The sequence below is a fragment of the Grammomys surdaster genome, unplaced genomic scaffold (assembly GCF_004785775.1).
Source record: "Grammomys surdaster isolate TR1022 unplaced genomic scaffold, NIH_TR_1.0 125561, whole genome shotgun sequence".
NCBI classification, from domain to species: Eukaryota; Metazoa; Chordata; class Mammalia; order Rodentia; family Muridae; genus Grammomys; species Grammomys surdaster.
The window spans coordinates 556,910-571,900 of NW_021620408.1; the positions used below are offsets into that span (position 1 = coordinate 556,910).

The 14,991-nt window shown below is 49.5% G+C and overlaps 1 protein-coding gene across 2 annotated transcripts in view; it reads right to left on the bottom strand.

Annotated features, from left to right (window-relative positions):
- Ppp1r16b (protein phosphatase 1 regulatory subunit 16B) overlaps positions 1 to 14,991 on the bottom strand; it is a 93,711-nt gene that overhangs the window by 20,265 nt on the left and 58,455 nt on the right. For both annotated transcript variants that reach the window (XM_028786575.1, XM_028786576.1), the window contains exon 3: positions 4,609 to 4,679. In XM_028786575.1, coding sequence (XP_028642408.1) covers positions 4,609 to 4,679 — 71 coding nt within the window. The remainder of the gene's footprint in view (positions 1 to 4,608; positions 4,680 to 14,991) is intronic.

Consider the following 14,991-nt stretch of genomic DNA (forward strand, 5'->3'; position numbering starts at 1 on the left):
ATACATAGATACATACATAGATACATACATAGATACATACATAGATACATACATAGATGGATGGATGGATGGATGGATGGATGGATGGATGGATGGATGGATAGGAGAGTATGGAGGCCAACAGAAAGATCAGGAACACCTATGTAAGCCCATTGACCCCAGGTGGGTGAGGGGCAGAACACTACCACAACCCCAAGCATATCCCCATCCAGCCAGGACTTTGTACCAGAAGAACACACGGGAAAGGAGCAGCCATATGCACAGATGGTGCCACAGAGTCAGTTCTTTCTGTTAGCTGGTCTAGCGTGGCTAGGTCTGAAGGTACTTTTCTGGACAGACAGGAAAAGATCAGCCCATTCTATTGTCTCATGGGGCAAGAGAATCATGCAGTAGCACAATATAACCAGTAGAGGGAGACACAGGCACTGGAGCCTGGCATCAGTAGAAAGGAAGTAAACAGTCCGCTGAAGGAGATAGGACCAGGGGATTTGCATACCCAAAGCTATGGAGTCTTGTGGGAGTGATCCCAGGGCTGGTGCAGGGGTGTCTATGAGGATGAGTGGTAAGTGTGTGGGGGAAGGGAGAGCAGGCCCTGTAGTTACCATGGGACCACGGTGGGAAACTGGCACCTGCAGTAGGCTGACTTCTGCCTCTTCACTTCCCACATCCAGTAGACAGTCAGCATTTGCTCCTAAGTGTCTGTCTCCATCCCTGCTCTCAGCAAGCACTGCACCATCTCTGCCTCCAGATGCCCCCTGCTTTACTGTATCTGGTCCTGCATCGAGACCTCTGCACATCTCAGAAGCTTCCCCTCGTCCAAGAGGAGCAGACCAGAACTGCCTGGCTAGCCTTCAGAGGCTCTGCAGGTATCCCAGCCTTCCCTGTGGTGAGAGGCAATCCACAGCTTGGAGGTCACAGGATGTCACCTCATTATCAACAGTAAAGGCTGCTACTTTTGGAAGACCTAGGAGAGCCTTTACTGTGCTTTGGCCATTCACTTCAGCATTTAACCCTCAAAACGAGCCTGGGCGGGGGGTCCTCTTCTTCCCACAAAGTCACACACATGGCAAGAAATAGATTTGTTCAAGATTACATCCAACACTCTCAGTACTAGGGAGGTGAGGCAGTAGGATCATAGTTCAAGGCTAGCCTGCGATGCATAGCAAGATCCTTCAAAATTTAATCAAATAGTAAATAAATAATAAGAAAGAAAGAAAGAAAGAAAGAAAGAAAGAAAGAAAGAAAGAAAGAGAGAAAGAAAGAGAGAAAGAAAGGCAGACAGACACAGGGTGCCCGCACAATAACAAAATCAATCTATAAAGTCCAAACAGCCTGACTCTGAAGGTCCCGTTCTCAACCTGGCAGCCCTGCTTCCTCTATGCCTCTAACTACTCCTTTACACTCAAAGGCTGGGCAGCTTTCTCAAGCCTCTGTGGTGTTCTCTCTGCTCTAAATGCTGTTCCTTTTCTTTCTGGCAAACTCTTACTCATGCATACAATAGTCAGACTCGTAAGCTCTTACTTCAAGTCCCAGCTCAGGTGTCCTTCCTCTCGGAAGCCTGTCTCACTTCTCCTTTGAGGCAAGCCACCAGCTTCGAGCTTCAAGCTGCACAGATACCTCTGCTTCCACCATGTGAACGCTGACCACACGGTCACCACAGCTGTTATTTCTAGGCCTGTGGTCACATCGTATCACACAGACTGTAAGCAGTGCTGCTTACATCATGTCCCTAACCTGACACAAGAGCCAGTGAGCAAAAGGGATTGTTGAATGACCCGAGAATGAGAGAGTCCATGGGCCAGCCTGGGCAGACGCCTCCTAAGGACCATCCCAAAGTGGAGCCCAAGGCAAGTGTGGCAGGGGTAGCATTAGGGGAGAGTCTATATAACTAAGCACAGACTCTGGACAGTTCCCTCCCCTTGCGTGTTCCTGGAGGCTCAGTAGCCCCCCAAGAAAAGCTAGACTTGAGGAGGTCATGTGATCAGCAAGGAAGAAAAGGAAGTAGGGTGGTGAGAAATAAAAGGAACCCCAAATTCAAGGGAGGGACCCCCCAAAGTTCATGAAGGCAAAGATACCACCTAGAGAGAGCCCTGGGGCTCTTCTAACCAGTGTCCAGATAGCCAAGGCTACTGCTGTTAGCTCTGGCTCTGCCGTGATTCACTGTTTGACCTAGAACCCAGAGATTTCACATCCAAAATGGCCAATATGTGTTTAAATTCACTAACACTGAATAAGAGTTAGAATCCAGTTCTTTTTTTTTTTTTTTTTTTTTTTTGGTTTTTCGAGACAGGGTTTTTTTGTGTAGCCCTGGCTGTCCTGGAACTCACCCTGTAGACCAGGCTGGCCTCGAACTCAGAAATCCACCTGCCTCTGCCTCCCAAGTGCTGGGATTAAAGGCGTGCGCCACCACTGCCCGGCTAGAATCCAGTTCTTGTCACATTAACCACAGAACTCTGTAGCTACTATGCTGGTCCATACAGACGCATGGAATATTTATTCCCATCTTTGTGAAAAGGTCTACAGAATAGAGCTGCTCCCCTCAGTTTCTTGAGATGTAAAACGGGATAACAGTGTTTCTGAGGATGGCTATGAAGATCATAATGAGATATACCACTGAAGTGCTTTGTGAAGTAGGCACATGATAAACTGTAATCATAACAAATCTTTTTTAAAAAGATTTATGTATTTACTATGTATACACTGTTCTATCTGCATGTATGCCTAAAACCAGAAGAGGGCACCAGATCTCATTATAGATGGTTATGAGCTCCATGTGGTTGTTGAGAATAAAACTCAAGACCTCTGGAAGAGCAGCCAGTGCTCTTAACCTCTGAGCCATCTCTCCAGCTCCATAATTCAAATCTTTTCAAAGGAGACTATTTCAAAATCTTTAATTATGTGCCTATGTTGGTTTGTGTGTATGTAGGCATATACGTGTATGCATGCGCAGGTGCTTATTGAGGCCAGCAGAGGGAGATCACCTGGAGCTGGCGTTACAGGTGGTTGTGAGCCTGACACAGGAGCTAGGAACTGAACTGTGGTCCTCTGCAGGAGCAGTACGAGCCCTTAGCTGCGGAGCCTTCTCTGCAGCCTGATTACTGCACAGTCAAGGTTTTACAGCTGCTCATTCAAGTCTCTCTACAACCCAAAGAGATGGAGACTACTTTTTTTTTTACAGGTGAAGAAACTGAGGCACAGAGAGCTTAAGAAACTTGTCCAAAGTCACACACAAGTGAGTGACAGTTCCAGGTCTCAAATATAACTCTATCCTTATGGCTATCCTATCATTAGGCCTCTGGGTAGTGAATACTACCCAGCCTCAGTGGTTGCCTTTTAGGTCTCAAATTCAGGATAGACTGAGGATCTCGCCTCTGCAGTGAATGAAGCTCAGATTTGGGGGTAGGGGTTTCCTTGGGTAAGACCCAGTGAGGTTACTGGGACAGTTGCCTAAAGTGTGGGTGCCTGAGGCCCCGGAGGACAGTAAGGGTCAAGAGTACATGCAGACAGCCCTTGGGCTCAGAGCTGAACGTTGTGGCCGGGACCTTGTCCCAGCATCTTATGGGTTTCTCCTCACCAGTCTACCCTCAAGTCCGTCTGCTCAGAGACTCAGGCGAGAGGCACAGGGAAGCATCAGGTGTGGTCTTTCACTGATTCAGTGTGCACCTGCTGAGTGCCTACCGTCTGCAAGCATGGGGAAAGACGCTGGAACACAGCAATGGGCAGAAGATGCAGGCTGTGCTGTGGTGAGGCTCAGTTTCTGGGATGAGGTCATCTCAGAGTGTCACACTAGTGCTAAACGACAGGAGAGGACGGGTCTCTTGGAAGAAGAGTGCCTCTGTCACAGCCCAGCTCTCAGGCTCTTTCTGGAGACAGAAGCTACTGTGTGCGCATGGGCAGTGTAAACCAAATGAAGGAGAGGAGGCCTCTGTGGAGGACCCGAAAGGCAGGGACCAGGCCTAGGAACTGGGGAGGAACAGAGACCGGGCAGGTCAGGCCTCCAGGGTCTTGTGCAGAACAGCCAAGATTTGTTCTTTACCCTCAGTATAAGGAAGGAGACACAACAGAGCTTTGAACTGGAGCAAACTTTCAGCTTTTGGAGAAAGAATTCCAACAGGACTGACCCTTGGGGGCTAGAGGGGTAGAAAACAAAGCTTCCACGTGGGCGGTGACAGCCAAGGCTGTCCCCAGGCAGGGAGGGATGTCACCACACTCCCTTGGAAAGAACATGTGTTTGATAGCACTCACTTCTTGGCCATAGGTCTTGGCCATGTGACCTTAAACAACAACACAGTCTATCGGCTTTGTTCTCAGGACGAGTGGGATGTCCTGGTGGCTGTGAATGCCCTCTGTCAATTCTCAACTTGTACACCCTGTGAGGACACAGTGAACAAAGAGCCCCTGTCCTCAGAGCCTGTCACTGCATGTGTGTGTATGTGCACACAGGGGCTCTGAGGGCCGGCCTGTGACAGACACGGGCATCTCCAAAGGACAAAAGCCTTCCAGTTGGGCTCTCTGTGCTCCTGTCTCACGGCCCCTCTTCCCTGAGGATTGGGGGAATGAGTTACCAGGAAGCAGAGAGGCCAGGGGACCCCAGAGTGGCCTGCTTACCTGATGCAAGGCTGTGAGTCCATCCTCATTGCACAAATCAGGACTGACCTTGTTCTTCAGGAAGTAGCGTACTGCAAGAGGAAAGGACAGGAGTGAGGTTCCTGTCACTCACTTGTGGGAACCCAGCAAGACCCATCCTCCTCCAGACCCCATCATAAATGCTCTTACTTATTCCCAACAGAAGAGTAAGATGTTAATAGCATCCCCATTTCACAGATGAGGAAATTGAGGCATAGAATGGATCACACATACAAGTGCTGACAACTGTCCCGTCTTCCTTGGTGCCAGACACTGATGTGAGCACTGTGGGGGTTTGCTTTTGGCAGTGCCAGAGAAGGAAACTTGTGTGTGCTAGGCAAGTGCTCTATTACTGAGCTACAGCTCTGACCTTTTTTATTTTGAGGGAAAAATCTTGCTAAGTAGCCCAGGCTAGCCTGGAACTTGCTATGTAGCCCAAGATCTCAAACGTACAATTCTCCTGCTTCAGCTTCCCTCCAGAAGAGCTGACTCACCAGAGGTGCTTCTACTCCTGGCTGAGCTGAGAAGTTGGCAAAGGTTGTCAAATATGAAGTACTTTTTTGTCCCTAAAACCTGCACTCTGGAGTCTTACTGACAGGACAATCATGATCAACACATTTCCTTCTCACCACCTCAGTTTTCTCATCTGTAAAGTGGAAATGATTTTAACTCTACCTTATATGAGGTCATATGTTGTCAAGTTGAGCCATGTCTGGGGCTCAGCATCAGTGATCAGTCCATGGTTCTGTAAGTGTCTTTGGCTATGCCTGGTTTAATTAGTATAGCTGTATCTTGCACACACAATGGCTTACCTACCAATAGGTGTCAACTGTCTTCTTTGGATCTACTGAGCCTTTGGGAAGTGAGGGTAGAGGTTTTACTACCACCTGTTCTAGACTTTAGGTGGCCATATGCCTATCACATGCATGTATATATGTATATTTGTGTGTGTGTGCCCATGTACGTGTGTTATGGGAGGTGAGGAAAACCAGACTGTACAGATAGCATTAGAGAGCACCTCTCTCATCTCCTCAGCGTCCTTTCTCCTCACCCTGTCCCATCCAGGGTCTCAATGTTGGCTAGAAGCCATGTGCAAAGGGGTTTTTTTAAAGGAGAAGGAGGAAGAAGAGGAGGGGGAGGAGGAGGAGGAGAAGAGGAAGAGGAAGAGGAGGAGGAGGAGGAGGAGGAGGAAGAGGAGGAGGAGAAGGAGGAGGAGGAAGAAGCTGACCTGAAGAAGCAGACCTATCTGTTAGCCTGCATGGCCCCACCCTGCTCAGCACAGAGGGATTCCCTTGGTTCAGCTTTCAGCTATGTCTCTCCCCATGGAGGAAGCTACCCACAGGGCCAACAGCAGGGTCCACTGAAGCCCACAGCTCTCTCTCTCTCCTTAGACCATCTACTGTCTAAGGAGTGCTAGGAGGGCTGCCCTGGATTCAGCTTTCCTAGGCTGAACATTGAGTAGGCAAGTGGAATTCTGGGCCAGAGGCCCAGATGAGGGGTGACTGCCTGAGGACAGGTAAACAAGCCGGATATACAAGCTGCTTTGTGGGAAGGGCCACTGTCATGGTGCTGATGAAGAGGGGCACGGGAGCCTGCAGGTGGGAGGAGCAGGCTGCGCATGCCCTGCTGAGTCTTCTCACACCCCACTCACATGAGCCAAGGTCACATACCAAACACCCAAGGTAGCCACTGTCTCCTGCTGGTAGCTCATGCAGCCAGGCAGGCTGAGGAAGTCTCCTCAGCAATGTGTCTCTAGTGGAGGGAGCAGGTTAGGAGGGAGTTGTGGTAGATACTCTGCAGGACAACTGTCAATCAACAGATTCAAAGGTGCCAGGGAAAAGACAAGGATGGACACTAGGACAGCCTTCAAGTCTCAGGAGCAGGGGTTGGGGGAGTTGCTCAGTTCCATCCTCACAGACCTTGCCCCTAGACCACAGCCCACTGCACCCTTACCTCAGCATGGACAGAAACCTGTGTGAAGGGGAAATTGAGGCCTCAATTTGGCAAGAAAATGTCTCGGGTAGACTTGCCCAAGACACACTGCTACCAAGGCATTTATGTGACAAGACTTTACACAGTCCCAGCCAGATCCTTTAGATGCTTGTCCCCTAGGGAGCCACATCTGGCTGTCATGGCTATTTAAATTGGACTTAATATGCATGTGAAATCCAGTGTCCACCACTCTGTTCAGCAGCCGCTTGTGGTACAAAGTAGAAAGAATAGAAATTAAGTGTGCCTAGCTTCATGGGGATGTTTAGGGGGACAGTGTAGCTTTCAGGCATTACAGATGGAAACAAGCCTCATCACAAAATGCTCAAGCCCTTCTCTGCTTCCCCATTACTCGGAGAATAGCATCCTGCACCCTTGCCTTCGATACAAGGTCTTGCACGATACAATCCCAGCTTGCAGGTCACTGTCTTGCCGGATTCCACGGGGTGCCATTCACATTGTGGTTTGGAGTCTTAAAGCTGTGCAGTGAAGGGCTTGTGAGCTAATCCTGTCTGTCTGCCTCTCCACCTTCTTTTCTTAAGCTCCTGTTTTCTGCAACAGTCATTTGTGTCAACTACAAGAGTTACACTTCCTCTGACCTCTGAGCTTCTGCAAAGCAGATTCTCATTGCATGGAAGACTCAATTATCTATCCATCCATACAAATATCCAGCACGCCAGGCATCCGCCCATCCATCTATGCACCATCATCCAGGCACTCTTCCTAATAGGCCTCTAAGCATGTGTATAATGGCATACTATACACATACATGTGCACACACATGTGCCCCATTCCACATCCTTTAGGGCTCATTCAGACTCCTTGGCCTCTTCCTGCTATACACACTCATGGATCTCAGCATCTCATGGACAGCCGTATCACAACCCCACCCACATAACTGGGCAATTATAGTTTTTGTATCTTTCTGCATGCTGAACTCAGGACCCCAGCCTATGAGATAGAGCCATCCACACTCAGTGAATCTTCCCAACTCAGGTGAACATCTCTGGAAAAGCCCTCGGAGACATGGCCAGAGGTGTGTTTCCACCGTGACTCCAAATCCAGCCAACAATGGGAGATTAATTATCTCAGTGCCTTTACCATCATCTCCTCAAGTAGCCCTGGGCTAGGCCCACCTACTAAGTTACTAACAAATGCAGCTCAACTATGCAATGTGGGGTGGACCGATACATGAGTGATGTTAGCAAAGAATCCTTCATCACATGTCCTTCCAAGTGTTTGCTTTAGGAGAGCATCCTCTCTCCTGTGTCTGCTTCAGTGAAACGTTCCTTCATGAGTCTGCTTTAGTCTTTCACCTGCGTTCACTTCAGGAAAACACTCCACATGTTTGCCCCAGCAAAACACCATCCAGCACAACTGACTCCAAAGAACCCTTAAATTTCTACTTCAGACATCAGCCGTAACAAGAAGCTCTGCCCACATGCAGGTGCCTCTTACAGAGCTTGGTAACTTCGTAGGTGGGTCTAGCCCAGGACTACTTGAGGAGATGATGGTAAAGCCACTGAGATGATTCCTCTCCATTGTTGGCTGGATTTGGAATCACGGTGGAAACACACCTCTGGACCTGAGGACTTTTCCAGAGATGTTCACCTGGGTTGGGAAGATCCACTGAATGTAGATGTATCTCATAGGCTGGGGGCCTGGACTGATAAAACAGAAAAAAGAGTGGAGAACCAACAGTCATCATTTTCGGCTTCCTGGCTGGGGATACAACCAGCCATTGTTCTCTCCTGATATCACAATTTCCCTTCCATGTCGGACTGAACCCTGGAACTGTAAGCCAACTTCCTTCACTAAGTTGATTTTGTCAGATGTTCTTGTCACAGGGATCAATAATTACTAATATAGCCACTGAATACCCCAGGCCCAGCTTGTATCTGGGTTGGCAGTGGTGTCCCAAGCCTGACAGATGGTTCTGGAGTGAGAGAAGTAGCCATCATGATCCTGTCCAGAAAATGTTTCTGGAAAGTTCTGCTCACCTGAGCAGATTTGCATTGTCTAGAGCAGATAGATGATGGCCCAGGCTTCCTGTCCAGAAGACTCCGTGGCAGGAAATAAGCATCAGCTGCCAACAGCAGCATCCACACAGTAATTATCGGGGGGCTCTCTGCACTGTGTGGGAGCCCAAGCCATGTAATTACCCTGAAATCGGGCAGTTATTTTCATCCCAAGAAGTGGGACAGATCATCTCCAGCTCTAAGAAACCCTGAATACCCATGAGGAGAGGCTCTCACTAGGAGGCCAGAGCCTGGCTCTGAGCCCAGCTCCCTGGAGCCAAGCCCCACCACCCAGCACGCAGCCAGCTTCCCTTTCTCTGGGCTCAGCAAGAAGAGGGACTCTGCTTGTCCACTGTCTTTTTGTTTTTTTTGAGGTACTGGGACCAGAAGCCAAGGCTCTGTGAACCAAGCTGATGGCTGACATGGGGAGCCAGGGGATGCTCTGAGGCAGACTGAGTATCAGACGACCTCAGGCCTCCACACAGACAGAAGAGCTCCAGGCCCCACAAGCAGGATAGAAAACCACAGCCTGGTGATGGGTCACCTCCACTGTTCATCTCAGAGCGGCAGAGCTAAGTGTCCCCTTAGACTGTGCAGAACCCACTGCCTGCATCACATCCTGTGTGGCAAGGTCTGCAGATGCTTGGTTTTCAAGGCCCTGCAGCTTGCAGCCCCACATAGGGCTACCCTCTCAACCAACTCAGAGGCCAGATCATTTTCATCATAGTCTACGTGAATGGAGTGCTTAGAAGTTGCATACAGCCTGCTCAGCTACACTGAGATCCTGCATTTACCGCTCCAGGCTCACGTCTTATTATATGAGCATCCTTAAAACCTGGGGAGGAAACTTGGGGGTCTAAGGCTCGACAGGGGCTCAAGAAGCACAAGGACAAAAGGGGGCACGCTCTCTCCTCTGTCTGGGAGTCCCAGCCTCTCTCCTGGTTGTTGCGCTTGAGGCTGCCCCCTGCGCACCAGACCCGGGCTTCCAGACTTCACCATCAGTTTATCAGAGTGAACCATTTGTTCTCAAGTATGTGGTTAGCTGTGGCCTTAGGCCTTCAGGCCCTTAGCTATAAAATGGGGATCAAAGGAGGATTGTTTTTAGGATGCTGTGAAGATTTAGGAAGAGAAGGCCTAACTGCCACTATTACCAGTTACCAGGAGAATAAACACTGAAACAAACTGGCAAGCTGCACCTGGGTCCTACCTGGGCTGGGCACTGGATGCTGAGGCTGTTTCTATGGGCACTGAAAGTCACCCACACAGATGGAAGTAGCTTCTCTCAAGGGGGCTCTGACAGGTACTGGTTAAAGACCACAGAGAGGCCCTGGAAAGCACCCCTCTTCAGAAAGAACACCACAGAGATGGCATGAGGTGTCTCCTGCTCCCCTCACCCACATATCTCGCTCCTGGCTCCCCACCCACCCACACACACACATACACTACACCCACACCTCCCAGGCAATCTGGTTGGAATCTGGGCCAGCAAGGCCATCTGCTCTTTGCCTTTCCAGCTGCAATGCTGGACTGCACGGGGGCCTTCCCTGGAGAAAGCTGGTAGCAGCTGTCTTCACAGGGGAAAATCACCACTGACAAGACTGTGTTTTCCTTTGACGTTTTACCTGTCTTGTTCCCAAGAACTCAGTGCCTGTGACCAAGCGCTGGTGAGTGACATGCAAGCTCAGGAACGGGCCCTGCCCCTGCACCTGAGGACTGAGGCGCAGAGGCTGCAGGGTTGGCCCACCGCAGGCAGACCTTGAGCAAGATGCATCTCCCCAAGGCCCACCAGATGCCTTGCAGGCATGCTCATGGGCACCAATCACCACTTGCTATTCTCTGTCTCATCTCTTCCGCTGCGTGAACCAGTCCTCGCTTCTACCTCCAAGTCCTACCTGATTCCTTCTTGCTGCGGCCTTCTCCTGCTGCACTGGCTTCTGTCTTTTTCAAACTAACCAAAGCTGGGCCCCCAGTTCCCAGCTTCTACACGCTATCACCTGCATCTGAAACCTTTCTTTCCACTCTGGGCGAGCAAATTCTTCTTCATCCTTCAGACTACGACTGAATGCCACCTCTCTGTGGCACCCTGCCCTTCCATACTGCAGGAACCTCTACTCCGCACCCCACACAGCTACTCAACCCCCGGCCTTGGGCATCACCTCTCATGCTGTCTTACAGACATGAGGCTCCTCAGGAAGGATGACTCCATGACCAAAAAGCGTCAGTTAGGGGTTAACAGAGAGCAGGGAGCAAGTGTCCTCCCCACACGAGGAGACCTGGAGACTGGCCTCAGGAGTCCTCAGCCCCACCTCACCTAGCCTCTACTCTGAGCTAGCACCAGGTAGCCATCATTTCTGTTCCCTAACACAATACTCTTTCCTCTCTCTGATCCTGGCCCTTACTCACTCCTTTGGTAGCCCAGTACCCGCTGTGCAGCACTGGGTGTTTTCCAGGCATCAATCGCATCAACTGGTCCCCACAATCCAGATGGAGGGATGTGAGACCCGTGGCTACTATTGTACCTTTACAGATGAGAGACAGCGACTGAGGTATGGGTGTGTGAGGTGACTTGCCCAAATGTAGCAGGGAGGTGTGAGAGGCTTGATATTGAAAAGATTATTCTCTATTGAAAAGATCATTTTCTTCATATTCATCGTCATCACCATCATCAACATTATTATTGTGGTTATCTGTATATGTATGTGTGTGTCTGTGAACATGTGTGTGTTTGTATGTCTGCATGTCTGTGTGTCTCTGTACATGTGTGTGTGTGAGAGAGAGAGGAGAGATGGGGGAGGGGGAGGGAGGGAGGGAAGGAGGGAAGGAGGGAGGGAGGGACAGAGAGAGAGCATGCATTGGTGGAGGAGGCATAAATGCATCACAGTGTGCAAATAGAGGTCAGAGAACAACTCTGTGAGTTGGTTCCCTCCTTCTACCTTTACAGGGATCAAACCTAGGTCGTTAGGTTTGTGCAGCAGTCACCTCTACCCACTGTGCCATCTTGTCGTCCCAACCAAAGCTTGAGATTTAAAGCCAGGGCTCAGTCGGCTCCAAAGCCTGCACACCAAACCACTCTGCCAAAACACTGCCAAGTAAAAACCACAGAAGAGATGGCAAAAAGTGCAAGAGCAGGTCAGAACTGCTGCCTTCAGAGCTCGGTGTGCTAGAACATCCCGTGGGAAAGAAGACAGCTGATGATGGCAGTCACTGTTGCAGCCTTGTTATTACCATTTGCAAATGAGCGCCCCAGGTATGGAGGCTGATATTTAGCCCGAAGTCACGAAGTCACGTGGCAGAAGGACTGGCAGCTTTGCAAAGAGCTCCAACCCTCGGTGCATCTTCTTGCTGCCTCTCCATCCTGGACAGACCCTATGCTACCCTGAATTCCAAGCACCTTGGTTTCCTCCTTCCAGCTGTCACTTGCCACCCACGGGAACGACATCTCCTGCCTGGAAAATCCTACCTAGAGTGATCTGGTTTCCCTTCCTCAGTGTGCTAACAGGGTTGCAGTGGGTCCAGCCCTCAGCCCAGCACATTCAGAAAGCAAATGTACCCTGGTCCTCATTTGACCATGTTTCCAAAATCACTCTACTGAGCAACTTCAACTTTCCACCCACCACTGCTCGTCCCTGGAGCAGAAATAGCCAGAAATAGTTACTTCCATGGAATCGTGAATTCCTGGGGCTGGGGGCAGAGGCTCAGTCAAGCGGAATGGTGGTTTTTCAGTGACAGATTCATTAGAGCCTCTTCCAACAGTTTCCTGGGGTTCTGGGCAATGAGTCAGTCATGGTGAAATGTAGCCCAGAAAGATGCTGACTTCTCTCAAAGTCACATCCCCAGGCCCAGGCCCAGGCCCAGGAACCAACCCCTCGTCTCCCCCAAACATTAGCAGTTCTGGAAGAGGAGGCACAAAAGAGCAATGATCAGTGATCACATGGGGTAACTACAACCCCCACCCACTGCTCGTAGCATATGAGAGAGTGCGGCTCCTTACTCAAGAGAACCACATCCATAGGCACAACAGGCATGGAGAACAGAGCTTCAATCTGGCCTGTGCACCCTTCCTCCCCTCCCCCCGTCCACTAACTTCCCCTTAGGTATCTTGCTCCCTACAGCATTCAGTCTCCAAGTCTGACAATGGGACTGCCTGTTCTCCAACACAAGTCCAAGGCTTTTCCCATCCCCTTTGGGAACAAAGCTGACCCGGGCATCACCAGCTCCCAAATTCCTCTTTAGCTCCATCCCCAGATGCTCTCCTTCCCAGCAGCTGCTCAGCAGAAACCATCTTTCTACTCTCTGCCCTGTCTGCAGAACTTCTAGCTGGGAGCTCTCCAAGGTTCTGCACTTCCTCTCCGTCCCCTCTCTCCCCAGACACCCCCACTTTCAATCCTCTTTCTTGCCTCCCTTTGGTTCCTCAGTCCCATCTCTCTGAGCACTGAGTCTGTTTCCATCTCTTCTGGGTTTTTTTTTTTAAATAGTCCAATTATTTCATATCTCCAGGCAAGGACTACATAAAAATACTTCCAGGTATGAGATACATACATACAGACCCTGCTATGGCCTCACGGCCACCATAACAACAGCTAACACAGGTTGATTACTTTCCAAGCAAGTGACACCATGCTAAGATGTTATTTCACAGTCATTCTGTAGAACTACCCTATAACTTACGACTGCAATCAGCCCATTCAACAGAGAACTGGCATGATGTGTCCAGGCTTGTTTTGCTAGGAAGTATTAGTCATTTTAGCCTGGCTATTTCCATATATAACTGGTGCCAATCCCCAAAACCTAAGTGGTAAAGCCAGGCACTGGGGCTATGAGATGGTCTACTTTCAGAGATCTCAAGTTTAGTTCCCAGCACCCATATAGAGCTGCTCACAACTGCTTGTAATTCTATCTCCAGGGGATCTGAAGAAACCTGTACACAGGCACGCGCGTGCGCGTGTGCGCAAGCGCACTCGGGGGGTTGGGGTAGAGAGACAGACAGACAGACAGACAATTTTAATTTTTAAAAAGCCAGGTATAGTGACATACACTTGTTATCCCAAAACAGAAGACAGAGATAAGTCTCTCTGATGCATACTAGCTAGTCAGCCCAGTCAAATTGGTGAGCCCCAGGCCAATGATGGACCTTGTTTCAAAAACAAGGTGGATTGGGGCTGGATAAATGGCTCGGTGGTTAAGAGCACTTTGTCTTTCAGAGGACTGGGGTTCAATTTCCCAGGACCCATGTGGTCATGATGGTCAGGGATCTGACATGTTCTTCTAGTTCCTGTAGGCACCGGGCTTGTACATGCATGGCGCACACATATAAATGCAGGCAAGACATCCGTACACACAATACATCTAAAACAAACAAACAAACAAACAAACAAAAAACCAAGGTGGCCAACTCCTGAAGAGCGAGGCCTGAGGTTGTCTCCTGGCCGCTACATGCAAGTGTGTGCATGAACACGCATGTGCACATGCACATAGACACACCATAACTTTTACTGAAGTCACATAAAGAAAGAAGAAACAATGAAACTCAAGTACATGAAAGCATCCAGGCCAGACGTCAACACTAACACAAACGCTTTCCTCCCCTCGACTCTAAAGACTGTAAAGATTTGCTTTGCTGAGAAGGAAAACTGTTCGATGTGTGCCGGTAACAAAGCGCACTGGTATAAACACAACAACAGAGGGGCTAAAAATAAAGGAACGTTCCAGTCTAAAACCAGCAGATGCAAAGAAAGAGGGGGCAGCCACGTTACTATGATGCAGGATGGAATTCTGGGAAAAGAAGGAGACAAAGAACTTGAGGTTGATCAAAACAGATACTACAGGACAACAGAGTCTCCCCCTGTGTTTCATGGATGCAGAGTTGAGTTCAAGCCAGAAAGCAGAGCAATGGCTGCCTGGGGCCAGGAATAGGGAAACAGTCCTATCAGTTAAGGGACTCTGAAATGCACAGTCAGGAGAGTGAAACCCAGCAAATTACAAACTTTTAGAAGTCAAAAGCTTGGCTATCTTAGGAGCCCTCAGCAGACACACACTCTGAATAAAAGATTTGAGAGTGGGACTGGAGAGATGGCCTGGTCATTAAGAGCAGAGGACTCAAGTTCCGTTCTTAGCATCCCCATCAGGGAGCTCGCAGCCACCTGTAACTCCAGCTGGAGGGCATCTGATGCCCTCTTCTGGACTCTGCAAGCATCTGCACATGTGAGCACACCTGTACCCAAACACACACAAATACACAGAATTAAAAATAAAAATAAGATCTGTTAAAAAAATAATAAAGTAGGGCTGGAGAGGTGGCTCAGTGATTAAGAGCACTGACTGCTCTTCCAAAGGTCCTGAGTTCAATTCCCAGCCCCCT